At 58.4% G+C, this 13,982-nt stretch overlaps 1 protein-coding gene across 4 annotated transcripts in view; it reads left to right on the top strand.

The window, feature by feature from the left end:
* CHST8 (carbohydrate sulfotransferase 8) overlaps positions 1 to 11,235 on the top strand; it is a 127,739-nt gene extending 116,504 nt beyond the window's left edge. For all 4 annotated transcript variants that reach the window (XM_042969703.1, XM_042969700.1, XM_042969701.1 and 1 more), the window contains exons 3-4: positions 9,076 to 9,113; positions 9,669 to 11,235. In XM_042969703.1, the coding sequence (XP_042825637.1) occupies positions 9,076 to 9,113; positions 9,669 to 10,778 (1,148 nt within the window). In that variant the 3' untranslated portion in view covers positions 10,779 to 11,235. The remainder of the gene's footprint in view (positions 1 to 9,075; positions 9,114 to 9,668) is intronic.
* The last annotated feature ends 2,747 nt before the right edge of the window (positions 11,236 to 13,982 follow it).

Here is a 13,982-nt window from a genome sequence, read left to right as displayed (position 1 = left end):
CCTGGAGTGCGTCCCTCAGGACAGAGCGGCTCTTGCAGCAGGCCCAGGGTGGCTGGGGAGTGGGGAGCTCCAAGGAAGCATCGGCTAGAACGGATTTACTTTTGCGGCTCTCAGGGTATATCGCAGGCAGCGGCTGTGACGGGTCTGACAGCCACAGGCCAGCTCAGTAATTGACGCCGCAGCCGGAACGACACATCCTGAAGCCAGCCAGAGCTGGACCGATCATTATCTTGTGACGGGACCACCACAGGAATGAGGCTGCCCCGCCGGCGGCCTCTGATGGCCCAACTGGGTTCCAGTGAAGAAGCGCCCGTCACGGGGCTGGGCCAGTTGGTGTCGCGGGCACTTCCCCTGCAAACAGGCAGCCTCAGGCTCCAGCATGACTCACTCATTTTTATTTCTTGGAAACCTCTGGTGGGAATTCACCAATACTTACACCAGATTAGGCCCCTGCCAGCCAAGCAGGAGGAGTGCCATTTGACCTGGCCACAGTCGCCCAGAACCTGAGTCTGTGGCTCCCTGTGGGCTCTGGACAAAAGGCAGCCTCTGATTGGCTGCCGCAGCCCGGCTTGCCCCTCCTCTCACGCACCCTCACCAGGCCCCGGACAACCCCAGGCCGGGACGTGCTCCTGCACACGTACGTCCGCCCAGCTCATCCCCTTCTCCCGCATCCTCCGTCTGCCCTCTGGACGTCTACACTTGGGAGACCCCGTAGACCTCTCAAACTCAATGTGGATCTGCACCCCCTCCCCAGGAAATGGCATCAGCGTCCCACTGCTCAAGCCAGAAACCAGAATCTCCCTTATTCTGCTCCCAGTCAGTCCCCAGGTGCTACTGACCCGGAGCTGGCTTGCACCAGCAGCCCACAAGGGCCCAACCCCCCCGTTCACATCACTAGCTTGAAATCGGTCATGGAGAAGTGTTGACACCACAGGAATCCGCATCACTACAGAGTTGCTCCTCCCCACCACGCAGGGAGCCAGGGTTAAACATTCACCGTGCACCGCCCTGCTCATTCTTCCCGAAATACTCGCCACGTCTTCCTCCGCCTTCTGCCATGAGCGCCGGCATTCAGGCCTCACACGTGTCCTCCCTGGACGGTGGCAACAACCGTGGACCACCCTTTCTGCTTCTGTCTTCCGCTCTTCATCTCAGAATGGTCCTTAAGTTCCAAATAGCTGCCAGCTTAAAGCCTTTGTAGACTCCCCTTGGGCCTCAGGAGATAAGATGAGGGGTCTTTGCCAGGACGATAGGGCACCCAGCTTGCTGCCCCCCCCCCCCCCCCGCCAGCCACAAGCGTGCTACCATTTCTCGACACCCTTCGGTCTCTCCGTCCCTTCATCCCGTAAGCCCTGGTCTCATGGTGCAAGGTGATCTCCTACAGAAAGGCCCTCGTTACCCCCAGGCGCCGATGACTTGTCACTACCTTAGGGAGACCTCACCGATACCCCTCCCCTGTCACATGCCACCTGCTGACACACCCCTGCAACCATCACACGTGAACTGCTCAGTGCCTCATTTCTTGGCTAGACCGTAAACTCCACAAGGGCAAGGGCCATGACTGTCCCATTCATGGCCAGGACACAGTCACCGGTGTGTAAGACTCTGCCTGGCACGTGCAGGTGCTCAGTCCGTGTGTAGAGAATGGACAAACGGTGCTGGCCAGCATGCTGTGTTCTGTCGCCTGCAGGGGAGGCAGAGACGGGCCGCCAGGGGGCACTGGGGCTTAGCCGGCCAGTGTCAGGAACTTCATTCTCTCTCCCCTGCAGCAGCATTCACAGGCTCCTGCTAATCCTTCCAGGCTCATGTGTTGAAAGAACACACGAAGGCAGGAAAGGCATGACCTGTTCTAAGCCATGCGCCACGTACATGGACGTGAACACACACGCTCCCCACCCAGAGCATGCTGCGTCACACGGCAGGATGCATGCACGGAAAAGCAGTGTGATGCACCCCCTCAGTGTGCATGCTGTCCCTCGTTGGTTCCATGTGACATGCACACGTGGAGGTACAGTGCAGTGCGTGGCCCCTGTGGGGGGGGGGGTGCACGACCCCCCCCCAACATGGTAGGAATTGCCCCCAGGCTCTGACAGAGGAGAGCTTTGGAGCAGGAGCTGGGGACCCCTTCCTTGTGGATAGGCAGGCATACTGGAGTGGGGGGAGATGCTCAGGGACATCCCTTCAAGTGATGGGCAGATGGGTGACTGTGGAAAAGCAGAACAGCTGTTGGGTTTGCAGACCGGCTAACTGGCTGGCTGGTTGACTGACAGGCAGCTCCAGTGCCCCACTCTGACAGCCGTACGGGAATTCACCGCCCAGGCTGAGCTGACAGAGAACCACCCGGTTGAATCGTGGATCCTAATCACGGAGGCGAGGGAATGGAATCGCTAAACAAAACAAGTAGTGGTCAGAGCCGTCAGGTGCCCATCAGCCCGAGACGGGAAGATTCCTGCTTCCCTCCTCTGCAGACAGGTCCCAGAGTCCCCGCGCTGGTGCAGGAGCTGGGCTCAGAGGAACTCAGCTGCTGTGAAGGTGACCCGGCGATAGGAACCCCAGGCTCTGGCGGCCTCCCTCCCATGGGCTCTCTGTGCCAGGCACCGTGCATGTTTCATTTGCACATTTATGGACCTGCAAGATGGGTGTTTTTATCCCATCTTACAGATGAGGAAGCTAAGGTTCGGTGAGGTCGAGGGATCTGTCCAAGGTCACACAGCTGTGCTCTTGCTCTCTTTTAAAATACACGACCCCTTGTTGAAAGCTATGACTCCGAGTGGAGTCTCCAGGAGAAGGGAGGGGAAGCCCCTCCTCTGGTCTGGGCCAAGGGTCAGGGGTTACTGTGTCGCCTCACCATGAGGTTGGTGGTCTTCGAACAACTGGAAGAAGCCCACCCACAGAGGCTGAGGCAAGAGGAGAGGGTCCTGTGGCACCACCCACCCCCCTGCCGGGGTGGGAGGCGGGGCGCTCCTGGCCTGGCTCCTGGCTCTCCCTGAGGTCCACACTCTGACCGCAGAGCAGCCGGGAACCCTGTCTCCCTGCCCTGGGCCTGGGGCAGCAGAGGCGGGCACGGCTGTGCATGGAGCCCGAGCAGAGAATTTAATGAGTCGGATTTTCCTGTGATCACAAGTGAGAATTTAAGACCCTTCTGTGAGGCTTCTTCCATCTGAATTCTGTGCCTTGAGTCCAGGCTGCCCTCTAATTGCTGAGTGTGTTTAAACTTCAGTTTTGCATCTCATCTGCATAAATTAACAACCTGCCCAGAGGAAGGGAGCGGCTCACAATGAGGCATCAGAGGCCGATGAGGGGTTGGCCCCTCAAAAGGGCAGAGCCTGAGCTGGTGGGAGAAGAGCCAGAGGAGGTGTGGCCACATTGGGGCCACAGGCCTGGCCTGGTGCCCCACAGATGGCAAGGGGAGGCCGCCAATTGGGTGCGTCGTAGATCTAACCACCCCTCCTGGGTGGCGTGGACAGGCTGCTAGACCGAGCTGGAGAAGATCCTCCAGGGGCAGCTCTCAGTCCAAGCAGCACCAGCCTTTCCACGAGCATTTATTGAGCTCCTGCTGTGTGCTAAGCATTTTGCCAGACTGTCCGACCCAGAAAAGACATGGTCCTTGCCCAAGAACATGGAGAACTAACACAATCTACTGATCAGCCGGGGACATGTTTTCTCACCTCCTCCAGACTCTTCCTGCCCTGCCTCTAGAGTGCTCTTAAAGCCCCCTGAGGTCACATTACCCCCTGCTAGGGGTTGAACTGTGTCGCCTCCCCCAAATTATGTTGAAGTCCCAAACCCTGGGACCAGTGAATATGACCTTATAGAGCCCTTGCAGATGTGATCAAGTTAAGATGAGGTCATTAGGGTGGGTTCTAATTCAAAGTGACTGGTGTCCTTTGAAGAAGAAGAAAAGTGACAGGCACACACAACGGAAGATGGGGGCAGAGGCTGGTTTTCAGCGGCCACAAGCCAGGGAGCGTCTGGGGCTGCCAAGAGCTGGAAGAGGCTGTGGAGGGAACACGGCCCTGCTAACACTTCCATTTCAGACATATAGCCTCCAGAACTGCGAGAGAATTGTGTTTGTTATTTTAAGCCACCCAGTTTGGTGGTGCTTTGTTACCGCAAGCCCTAAGAAATTATTATACCCCTTGTGACAGTTAATTTTGTGTCAACTTGACCAGGCTGCCGTGCCCCGATGTTTGGTCAAACACCAGTCTAGATGTTACTGTGAAGCTATGTTTTTAGAAGTAGTGGATATTTAAGTCGATAGACTTACAGTAAAGCAGGTTACCCATAATGTGGGTGGGCCTCGTCTAATCAGTTGAAGGCCTTAAGAGAAAAGACTGAGGGCCTCCAAGGAGGAGAGAATTCTGCCTCCAGGGGACCCTCAGACTCGTCCTATGACATTGACTCTTCCCTGCCTCTCCAGCCTGCAGATTTTGGTCTTGCCAGCCCCCACAATTGCATGAGCCAATTCCTTAAAATAAACCCCCCGCATATATATGGCCTGGTCACGGAGGACGAATTGAGCCCCTCATTCAGAGCCCTTCTGTACTTCCTGCGGAGCGGGGCCTGGCAGTTCCCTCAGGGCTTTCTCCCCTGATCCCAATGAGCAGCACACCCTCCTGGCTCAGTTTCTCCTGCCAGCATCCCTGCCTCACTCCTTGTGGCTCATCACCACTGCGTGAGGACCCGAACTCTGCCGGGCCCTGCCGCCTGCCCCACGGCACAGAGACCTTTCTCACGGCACATGTGTTCAGTGCAGGAGCTTCTGTGAACAGCAGAGCAGGGCAACACTGTTCATCCGGCAGACACGCCTGCCAGGAGTCTGGGGTGGGACCGAAGCTTGGACTCTGTATCTCATACATGGGGGAAAGCAAGATGCAGTGGGGGCCTCGTTTCCAGTGTCTTCCCTGGCTCAGGCCAGCCTGAAAGCCCTGGGAGTTTCCTGGCCTGTTGGGCAGCAGAAGTGGACCCGTGGGTGGACAAAGCGGATGATGGTGGCCACGCAGGCACAGCCACCGGAAGATCCAGGGTACACAGTTCGATGTAGCTCTGAGGATCCAAGGACCACAGGTCTGAGACTGCACAGAGCAGGGACTGTGGACTCACACCCATGCCCCAGGGCCCTGCTGGCCCCTTCCGTTCTCCCATCTGTTTCCCTTTGCAGGTCTGACTCCTTTGGGGCAGCCCTGTCTGCCCCCAGGCCGCAGCGTTCAGGGTAGCAGGACCCTCTCTCCACTATCAGGACCTGGGACTGAGATTTGAGCAGCCAGAAGAGCAGTCGCTGTCCTCAGACGTGGTCAACCAAGGGTTCGTGTGGCACTTCCAGCCCTTTCCAGGGACTCGGATCCTGTTTTAACTCATGTCGGTGTCGCCGGTCTACACAGCCTGACCCTCTGTGGGTCCTGGGCATCAGAGATTAGGGCTTTAGAATTGAACCCAGCAGGTCTCTCTCCTGTGACTCGGACAAAAGGAGGCAGCAGCCCATGTGACCATGAAGCCCCCTCCGCAGCTCTGCCCCAGACCCAGGCTTCACAGCCTAATTATAAGAAACTGGGCACATACACCATCATCAGCCTCTGCCTCCCCTTGGCAGGTAACCAGCAAGCTTTCAGCCAAACACTCAGAGGAAAACCCTCAGCCAATGAAGAGTTCACAGTGTGGAGCCCACTTGGCAGTCTCAATAACTCACGCCTTGTTTATTCTCACCAATGCTCACTCTTACCGTACAGCCTGTGTTTCAACCGCTCTGCAAATGTCATCTGTCCAGAAAGAGAAAGTGGTTGTTTTTTTCTCACCGTGCAGGGGATGAAGCTCCCTTACAGATTGTTAACATTATGTTGAAAGGAGAAGACAGGTAACTCAGACGCTGAACGTGGAGCATGTACATGACCGGCCTTGGGATTCCTCTGCCGCAGGGTGGGGGTGAGGGAGACCGCGGAGGTATGCGGCAACATTGGTGACATCAAATGGAAAAGGAGGCTAGGGGTTGTGGCTTGTGTTGCTCAGCAAGCCCACTGTTTTTATTTGATTGCGTGTCCATTCGAGGGCTTGGGAGGGGCTGGTGGTGGTTATATTGAAGCCAAGCGCCGCCGCCCCCCCCCGGGCATAAGTCCCCCTATGGCACTGAGTCTGGTGGCTCCTGGTGGCAATACCTTCTTCATGGGTGCAGCAGATGTAGGACCCTTAGCTCCCCTTCCCTGGTCACTCCACAGAGCTGTCCAGTGTCCTGAATGCAGCCCACTGTGGGGTATGCAGACCCCAGCCTCAAGGCACCCAAAGCCTTCACTTGCTCAGGGCTAGGGGTGATCTTTGTTTTGGCTTTTATCCAAGCAGTGCATGGAAGAGTGGCTTCTTCCACAGGAAAAGTAGGGCCAGTGGGCCCCTGGCAGGGGGGAGAGCCTGTTACATTTCCTTCATTAACTTCCTGTCTTTCTTCCAAAATGGCATATGGGAGAGGGTCAGTCTTTGCCAAGTGAGCTGCGGTAAGTTGAAAGGTTGAGAACATACAGCTTGTGGCAAACTCGGGCTCCACATAAGATCTGTTGTTGGGTTTTCCACAAGACAGTTATTCTTTTCAAAGGGGGCAGTTGCAGCCGAGTTGACTTTATTGGGTAAAAGTGGCCAAGAGGTCAGGGACTCCCCCAGACTGGGGCTCTGTCCAGCAGGAATGTTCTCTCCAGCCTTCAGGTGGGCCAACCTCGAAAACCCCCTTGAGGCTCAGCACCCTTCTGTCCAGTCTGCACAGATAAAATGGGACAGGTCCCACAGCCCACCGCCCTCCAGGCTGTGAGGACAGGGCCAGCGGGAGATCACAGCTGTGAGGGCTGACATCTCCATAAGGACATCCTTGTCCAGCTCCACCGGCTGGCAGGGTGCCTTTTGAGAGCAGCTTTTGAGTCCCACTCTTGGCCAAATCTGGCATGACTCATTTGCTCTAGAAAAGGAATATAAATAAGTGCCACCATACCTTGACGAGTTGACAGGATTGACAAGCAGAGTAAATTCCCGTATCTGAGACTCTGAGGAGGAGAGGTGATTTAGCAGAGCCAGCTGCCGTCACCAGAAGAAAATAATTAAGGAAACCCAGCAGTGTGGAGGAAAACTGAACGTGCAGTGAGTCCCTTTTGGTGAAGAGACTTGTGATCACTGGCTGCAGGAGGAAACCCGCGTGTGTCAGAAAGAAAGGAGCTGGAGAAGCTCAGGCTGGAATGAGGCAGAGCAGAGTAGGGGCGGGGGGAGGGGGCTGGCAGGCTCTGGGATGAGAAGGGGACCCTGGTGAGGACCCCTTTTCAATGTGAAAAGACTCCTGTCTCAGGGTCAAGTACCCACTGCTTGCATCCCATGCCCCAAGGGGTGCAGCCAGTTCTATGTGGAGCTCCCCCTCAGCCTCCGTGGAAGAGTCTGGAAGCCCTGTTTCAGGGCTCCCCCACCTGTACACACATATTGCCCATAAGCTAGGGGATGCCCAGGAAGGTACGGACACCCTGTCCTCTGCCCAGGGAAGGGCACACCCCTGTTCCCAGCCCAAAGGGATCAAAGAAAAGTATTGCAACAAAAGAAACATGCAGCGTGCCCACATTCCACCTTTGTGCCACGTTTGGAACTTGAGGAAGTTCCCAGTAGGCCCCGGGAATGTCGGCTTTCCAGCCCAGGGGTGACCTCGCGTCCCCACCTCCTCGGTAGCTGGTAAATGAAGGAGATGTGTAGGCACATCCTCAGACTGACCAGTATGAGGTCAGGGTCATAGCAGTGGCTGAACCTGTAAGACTGGACCTCGTGGAGAAATCGGCAGAGTCCCTGGGTCAGGGACAGAGGACCTGGATGTCCTCTCAGCAACTGGGCTCCAGCCACTGGACCTATACCATGTATACAGAGACGGCAGGACCCCCATGGGGCCCCATGCTGGGCGCCCAGGACATCTCGCACACACAGCCCAGCAGCAGCCAGAACTCGGTCAGGTGTGCCCCATCGTGCCAACTGGAAGTTCAAGTCTTCGCTTGTTTAAAGGGTGGCTGGTTCCGATTGTGACTGTGGCCTTTGGCAAAGCCTGAGTAGAAACCACCACTTCCGTGGCACCAGAGCTGGAAAAGCCCTGATGCCTCGGTGGCCAGGCAGGGACGGGGGAAGGAGGCCGAGACTCCGAAATAAGTTCCCCCAAAGGAAATCCTCTTGTTTCCCTAGGACCTCCTTCAAAACAAACCAGAGTGTGAAGCAGAATCATCTTCTCTGACCAAAGGTTCACTTCCCCAGAGCCTGTTATCCCGGTGACTTTGGCCTCAGCGAAGCTCAAGGGAAGGGGGGGGACATTGCGGAGTGTGGTCAGCAATGCACTGATCTGTCTTCATCTTCCTCCAGTGCCAAGTGCTTGCCGGACAATCACTCCACGCCTGGGCTCTGCTCAGCCCTTTGGGGGAGACCAGCGTGAGCAGGAGGTGGCCAGCTCACGCCAGAGCCCCAGGGCCAGCCGAGTTGGCCAAAATCTCGAAGTAGATGCCTAGGTTAGAGGACTCCCCAGAGCCAGTGGGGAGGCACATCCCAGGGAAGGCATGTGTTCCACTCCCAGGCCTGTGTGTGCAAAGGTGTGGGTGTTTGTGGGATTCCGAGTACAGAAGCTCCACATGGACTAGATCGAGGGCTGGCCAATGCATAGAGAGGATGGGCAGAGCTTTCTGAAGGGTCCTTGCCCCATGGCTTAATGATAGCGTGAGGTTGTGTGGGGGTGCGGGGCAGTGCTATGAGATTCCTGGCTGTTCCACTGAGCAGATGTGTGGACACACCTGGGCAGGGCACCTTTCGAGACCTTCCAGGTCACATTGGGAGGTAAGATGCTGAGAAGTCATCAGCTTGGGAGCCTGTGGGACCACATCTTGCTGCACCCTCATTTTCCATGTGGGTAGAGGAGTTGAGGGACACTCACATTGAGCCATGCCTGCTCCTCTCTGCCCCCCTGAACTGCCTTTTCGCAGAGCCCGCCCCCAGTGCCCTGCAGCCCGCGTGTCCAGCATCAAGAGCCCGTGAGCGGGTCCTTGGGAGCCACATGGTACTTCTGCTGCTAATACTGTCCTCTCTGCTTTTCAGGAATAAAGTTCAGCATCAGGCCACAGCAGCCCTACAACGTGAGTTCTGAGAGTCAGATAAATCTCAGCACCGGCAGCCTGGGGAAAGTTGGGGAGGGCAGGGGAGAACACTGGGAGCTCATGTTGAATTCATTCTTGGAAAGAAAAATGCGTCCAGTCCTTCCCAGAGGCCTTGGGAACAAAGCCCACGGCTTTGGCCCCATGAATTTCCCTTTCCTGTCGGATGGCAGCTTTGGACTTGTGCTAATAGAGGCAGTAAATTTGCGCCAGCCTCCTCAGGCCGCCGGCTCCCGCCGGCTTGCCTCGCCGGGTGCAGGTTCCTGGGAGGCTTGCGCCATCTCGTGGCTGAAAAGATACCTGCACCTCTGCCTCAAGACCATGGCCCGCTAGGGGTGGGGGGCCTTTGGGGACCGGACCTAGGCTCAGACCAGAGGGGTCAAATCCCACAGGGTCAGCTAGTCTCTTCCTTCACCCGGAATAAACTCAGGCCACAGAGGGGGCAGGGACCCCGGCCACTGTGAGCATCTGACCTGTGAGACCCTCAGCGCCCAGCTGCCGTGTCCACCCTGATAACCATTTCTCTTCTTGACTCAGGATCTCCCACCAGGCAGTTCCCGGGATGGTGACTTGAAGGCCCCTACGGAGAAGGTCACCCGAGACTTGTCCAGCCGGGCCCCAAGGGGCCTCAACCTGCTGGTACCCGACCGGCCTCGAGCCCCCCGAAACATGGGGGCCCGTCTGCGACCCCGGCAGCGCCGCCGGCGGCTGCTCATCAAGAAGACGCCCGCTGCTGCAGCAGCCGTCCCGGCCAACGGCTCGGCCGGTCCCTTTGTGCGGCCGGCGCCCTGGGCCGCGGACGGCCACTGGGTCACCCTGCACCGGAGCCAGCAGGAGCGCAAGCGGGTGATGCGCGAGGCGTGCGCCAAGTACCGGGCGAGCAGCAGCCGCAGGGCGGTCACGCCCCGTCACGTGTCCCGCCTCTTCGTGGAGGACCGCCACCGGGTGCTGTACTGCGAGGTGCCCAAGGCGGGCTGCTCCAACTGGAAGCGGGTGCTCATGGTGATGGCCGGGCTGGCCTCGTCCACCGCGGACATCCAGCACAACACCGTGCACTACGGCGGCGCCCTCCGGCGGCTGGACACCTTCGACCGCCAGGGCATCCTGCACCGCCTCAGCACCTACACCAAGATGCTCTTTGTCCGCGAGCCCTTCGAGAGGCTGGTCTCCGCCTTCCGCGACAAGTTCGAGCATCCCAATAGCTACTACCACCCTGTCTTCGGCAAGGCCATCCTGGCCCGGTACCGGGCCAACGCCTCTCGCGAGGCGCTGCGGACGGGCTCCGGCGTGCGCTTCCCCGAGTTCGTCCAGTACCTGCTGGACGTGCACCGGCCCGTGGGCATGGACATCCACTGGGACCACGTCAGCCGGCTCTGCAGCCCCTGCCTCATCGACTATGACTTCGTGGGCAAGTTTGAGAGCATGGAGGAGGATGCCAACTTCTTCCTGAGCCTCATCCGGGCGCCGCGGAACCTGACCTTCCCCCAGTTCAAAGACCGGCACTCGCAGGAGGCCCGGACCACGGCACAGATCACCCACCAGTACTTCACCCAGCTCTCGGCCCTGCAGAGACAGCGCACCTACGACTTCTACTACATGGACTACCTGATGTTCAACTACTCCAAGCCCTTTGCAGACCTGTACTGAGGGGCGGGGCCCGCGGCCACTCACCTGTCCGCGCGGGCATCCCACTGTCCGTGGTCCCTCACCCGAGAGCTGACACGTACCCGGAGCAACAGGGCTCTGCGGATGTGAGGAGCCGTGGCTGCTCCGTGCCGCTGGCCCGAGGTGGAGGACAGAGGCCCGGGCGTCGGGTGGGGACTCTGGCCCTTGTTCCATACCCACTTTCTCACTCCTCCGCTGAGGAAGATGCCGGGGGCTGAGCAGGACCCCAGGAGTCCTAGCTGCATAGGCCTAGCTCGGCCAAGAGTCAGGATGACCAGGGAATTCTGAGGCCCTGAGGACGAGGGCCCCAGCGGTAAGGGATTTCCTGCAGTCCCTTAGCCATTGCCTTGTACCAAACCACGTGGTTTGCAGCTTTTCTATGACCCAGGGGGGAGGTTCCCTCAGAATGAGGTTCCAAATAAAGCACATGGTTTCCAGAGTAGCGGTGTCTACACTTTGTGTTGGTAGGGGAACACACGGACCCTTCCCCAAGCTGTGGGGGCTCTGTCTCCCTCCCCAGGACAGCCTGAGCCGGGCACCCGCAAGCCCCGCCCAGGGGAGCCCAGGGTGGGAGTGGCCTGTGCGAGAGGGGAGCTCCCGCTCACCTCCCACTCAGGCTCCAGAGGCCAAGACCCCATCAACAGGGTTCTCTGTTATCAGTACCAGCACATTCATCCTGAAAGGAGAAAATAGACCTATCCCTGTGGAGGCCCACTGGGGTCCCTTCTTGTCACTTTGTGGGGGCCCCCTGAGGACGGCCAGAGCTCTCTGGGCAAACCACTGGGGTCAGCGGGGCGCTGCACAGGGGTCTCGGGGGGTGTGGCATTTCCGGTGGGGATCGATGCTATCCCTCTCCCTAAGCAGGGCTTTATCTCTGTCATCTGCAGACCCCCATGACCTTGGCCTTGGCCCCTGGCTCCACTCACCTGACCAGGCCACCTTAGAGCTTTCAGGACTGCCCACCCCCGAGGGACCACATTCTGGGGGAGGAGCAGGAGAAGCCCACGGGGGAGCGGGGGACGTCTCCCAAAGTATATATTTTCATACACAGAAGTGGCTCTGAGATGGTCAAAAGCCAGGGTGATTCTTGAAAGGTCTCAAAGTGTGTTGGAGCTTTGAGCGCGGCTGTGGCCGTTCCTGTTGGGGGTCTCGTCTGTAATGGAAACTGCTGCCTATTTGTAAAGGTCTGTCTGTCTGCTTCCAGGTCCCATCTCTCTGTCAGTCACATGCCCTTCTGACTCTCTCTGTGGGTCTCTTTGCAGATCTCCCCAGGAGAGTGCTCTCAATCGGTTCCCATTTGCTGGGGGAGAGGCTGCTGGGGCCCAGGAGGAGGGGACATGCTGGTGCCTGCTGCTCCCTCCTTTGTGTCTCCACCATGGGCTCTGGAAACTTAAAAAAGTAGGACGAGGAACTGAGGCTGCCTCCCACCTGCTTGGGGTCACATGCCTCCAGGAACCCTGAGCAGGGTGAGCGCCCCCTACCAGGTTCCAGCAGGAGGGGCTGGCCATCTGGCGGGAGGAACTCACAGAGGTGAGAAGGAGGCTGTGGTCAGGGCACGAGGGGCTCTTGGGTATGGAAGTGGGGAGACGGATGGATGCCTAGGGGCTCAGAGAGCCAGAGAGGCTAACCTGTACCTCTGCCAAGGCCAGGTCAGTGTGAGAGGAGGCAGGGAAGGAAAAGGGAGATGGAAGTCACCACGCGAAGCTAGTGTCTCTGGTCGTGGACGCATCTGGTGAAGCCTGAGGCAGTGTCACCATGTCATCTGATCAGCAAAGGGAACTTCTGGGAGCCTGAAGGACACTTCACTCATGGCTGTTGCTTGGAGACAATTTGGGTTGTCATGGGACCATCCCCCCATGGTGTGTGTGTGTGTGTGTGTGAGAGAGAGAGAGAGAGAGAGAAAGAGAGGGAGGGAGGGAAGGAGGGAGGAATGTGTGTGGGAAATGGGAGCAAAAAAAGACGTCTTGACTTCTGAAGAGTCAGAGACAACCAGGCCTGAGTTGGGCAGATGTACACACACAACATATCCATCCAAGAGGGGCTTTCCTTCTGGGTGGTGACAAAGAATCCAGCCAATGATCATGATGACCACTTGATGGCCCCCAGCATGACCTCCAACTGTAGGCCAGAGGCCTGAGCCCCGAGACCTCCCCTACCTCCACCGAGGTGGTGCTGAACCTCAACGCCTCTGGCCCCCAACCCCAGACTCAAGCCTCATGTAGCCTGAGGACTTGAGGACAACACATGAATGAGTGTGGGTGTGAGTGTGTGTGGGTGTTTGGGTGGGTGGGCAGTGGGATAGAGTGCTTCCCCCCTAGGGCCTGTGAGCCGCAGAAACCCTGGAGTCCCCTGGAAGGGGGATGTGATGTCCAGCCAGGGGGTCAGGTGGGAGATTCGGGCACCACTGGCCTCTGCGATGTGGCCAAACCTTCCCCCCTGCCCACAACCCCACAGGCTTGGCTACACACACAGGGGCCCGGGACAGACATGGTCAGGCATAGATGGAGAGTCTTCCAGCACCCACGTCCCCTCCCAGGCCTTTGCCAACTTCATCCTCTGGGTTGAGCCCATTGGTGGGGCTGGGAGCCCCAGGAGAAACCCAGGGCCAGGAGGTGGCCTGCCCTCACTCCCCCAACTCCTCCTCGGCCTTTTTTCTCTGGGGATCACCCATGGCCGATCACGGGGATTTCCTCCCGGTGTCTCCCCACCACCCCAGAACTGGGCACCAGGGGCTGAGGGAGACCATGGGCCCCAGAATGGACCCCGTAATCTCTGGGGGCCCATGTTGATGGTACAGTGATGCTGAAGAATGAACACACACCCTGGAGTAGACAGACTCACAGAAGCCTCGCCTGGGGAGGGGTGGGGAGAGGATGAAAGGTGTTAGTCTGGCTGCTCTGGCTGGAGGGATCCACTGCTCAGGCTTGGGGGGGGGGGGGGAGGGGTCGGTTGAAGGCAGAGGTGGGGGGAGGGGAAGAGAGCATGGAGAGTCCTGAGCTCTGCTCCATCCCGTTGGCCTGGCCCGGCCTGGAAGTGAGGCCTGCTTGCTGCGCGCCGACTTCACGGGGCCCAGAAGGGCCTTTTTGCACCGGAGTCCCCGCTGTGAGGCGGCAGCAGAGGGTACCCAGGAGTCTGGCTGGGCTGGGGCCGCTTGCGAACAGATGCTTCTGTCCTCGCCCTCGCCTG

This window comes from Panthera tigris, chromosome E2 (assembly GCF_018350195.1).
Source record: "Panthera tigris isolate Pti1 chromosome E2, P.tigris_Pti1_mat1.1, whole genome shotgun sequence".
Taxonomy (NCBI): domain Eukaryota; kingdom Metazoa; phylum Chordata; class Mammalia; order Carnivora; family Felidae; genus Panthera; species Panthera tigris.
This window is presented reverse-complemented; position numbering and strand designations above follow the sequence as displayed.